The sequence below is a fragment of the Acanthisitta chloris genome, unplaced genomic scaffold (genome assembly GCF_000695815.1).
Source record: "Acanthisitta chloris isolate BGI_N310 unplaced genomic scaffold, ASM69581v1 scaffold28686, whole genome shotgun sequence".
Taxonomy (NCBI): domain Eukaryota; kingdom Metazoa; phylum Chordata; class Aves; order Passeriformes; family Acanthisittidae; genus Acanthisitta; species Acanthisitta chloris.
The window spans coordinates 6,764-8,622 of NW_008680179.1; the positions used below are offsets into that span (position 1 = coordinate 6,764).

At 56.6% G+C, this 1,859-nt stretch overlaps 1 protein-coding gene across 1 annotated transcript in view; it reads right to left on the minus strand.

Moving 5' to 3' along the window:
• LTBP2 (latent transforming growth factor beta binding protein 2) overlaps positions 1-1,859 on the minus strand; it is a gene marked incomplete at its 5' end in the record, with an annotated part of 15,288 nt that overhangs the window by 3,532 nt on the left and 9,897 nt on the right. Inside the window, 4 exons of the mRNA XM_009077632.1 lie at positions 131-406; positions 919-1,086; positions 1,328-1,468; positions 1,714-1,842. Coding sequence (XP_009075880.1) covers positions 131-406; positions 919-1,086; positions 1,328-1,468; positions 1,714-1,842 — 714 coding nt within the window. The remainder of the gene's footprint in view (positions 1-130; positions 407-918; positions 1,087-1,327; positions 1,469-1,713; positions 1,843-1,859) is intronic.

Sequence of the window (1,859 nt, forward strand, 5' to 3'; positions counted from 1 at the left end):
GGTCTGACTCAGAACAGCCAGGAGCAGAGCTTGCTCCAAGCCTGGAGCAGCCTGGCCAGGATGGGAGCTGCCCTGCAGTGCCCATAGACAGAGGCTGGGTGGGAAGGCACTTCTCTCTCCCAGTACTCACCAGTTTGGCTGGGCAGGGAGCGGGGTGGGGGCCGCACTGGGCCATGGTGGAGAGGGCTGCCATGAAACTCTCTGCTGGGTTCCCTCCGAGGGAAACCAGGATCTGGGTTTCCGTACTCAGATTCCAGGTAGTTGTAGTAGGGGCCCATATCAGGGCTAGGAAGGCCGTAGTGGGGGTCTTCTAAGCCCGGTCCGTACTCATACCTAGGTCTTTCTCGGAGCTCAGCCCCTCTCTCATTGTCTTCACTGGCCCCATTACACAGGAAAGCAAAATCAGCTGCAAATGGTGAGAGAAAAGGAAGGGTCAGTGCAGCTTAGCTCAAGAGAGGTAGGTCTGTTATGGCCAGAGAATGGGCATCCACACTAGGTGAGGCAAGCCAGGCCTGCATTCAGTGCCCTCCAAAGCTGCAGCTCTGTAGTTTGCTGATGGGACCCCATCTTCAAGAAGAGCAGCTCCTGTCCGGGGCCAGCAGGTCCTTGAGCAGCAAAAATCCCAATTCTCAGTGTGCTCCCATCCCTGGCTGCCACTACCTCACCTCTCCTAACATATGCACACAGAGCAGCCCTCCCCTCAAGCACTTTGCACTCACTGCAAACCCGTTTCAGGTACATCCTACCCACTGGTGCAGCTCAGCCCTGGAGAAGTGTGGGGGCTTCACCCACTCCTTGGGCTGTCTTCAGCAATGCAGAAAAGAGCCTTACGCAGCTGGACCTGCATGACATGACCAGTGACAGTCCAGCCCATTCCCATCTCTGCTGGGAGATGCTTGCCCATGCTGCCCTGCTCACCGGAGGACCTGTGTGGGCAAAGTGCACAGTTCTGGCCCCAGGCTTCGCCAAGCCGGCAGCAGCACTCGGTGTATGTGGTCTGCTCGCCATGCAGCAGGTCTTGGCAAATGTAGTCAGCAACGCTCTGCCAGCAGACGTCCAGGTGGATTTCATACTCCTCCAAGGCATCTGAGTGACACAAGCAAAGGATGCCATGAAAATCATCCAGGAGAGTGCCTGCACATCTTGTCTTGAGGGGAATGACCGTGTGCCCCGGTCCTGCCTCCCCAGGGCCCTGGCTGCACACTGTGCCGGTGCTGACACACCTCAGCCTTACAACCAAGTCCCCATCACTGCTCTCTCTTGGAGGATGCAGCTGTGGGGTGAGGTGTGTGGGGCAAAGATGTGCTGCAGTGGGGCATCAGCTCACCTGCCCTGCTGGAGAAATTCACACACCGGTTGCCAGTGGCATCCAGCACGAGAGGGAGGCTGCAGAAGCAGTGGTAGGAGCCTTCTGTGTTCAGACACTCGCCGTTGATGCAGTAGACTTCATTCTGACACTCATCCTGGTCTGCCCATGCACAAGGACAGAGCAATGTTTCAGGCTAGCAGACATGAGCAATGTGACCCTTTCCATGCCCAAATAGGGACCTCAGGGGCTCCTTCCACCTCCTCTTGTTCCCCAGGACAGTCCCATGAAGCCTGTTACCCAGACATGGCCCTGTAGTGTGGGTAGCAGGGACAAGTCTGGGTGCAGCAGCACAGTTGTCCCTATGCATGCAGTGGGGTGCCCACTGCTCTTTGAGTCCATCTTACCAACACACTCAAGCTTGCTGGAATCATAGAAGTAGCCTGTCTGGCAGAAACACTTGTAGCCCGGCACTGTGTTCAAACACTGTCCGTTGCGGCAGAATTCAGAGCCAAATATTGCACACTCGTCCATGTCTGAGAGAGGGATGGAG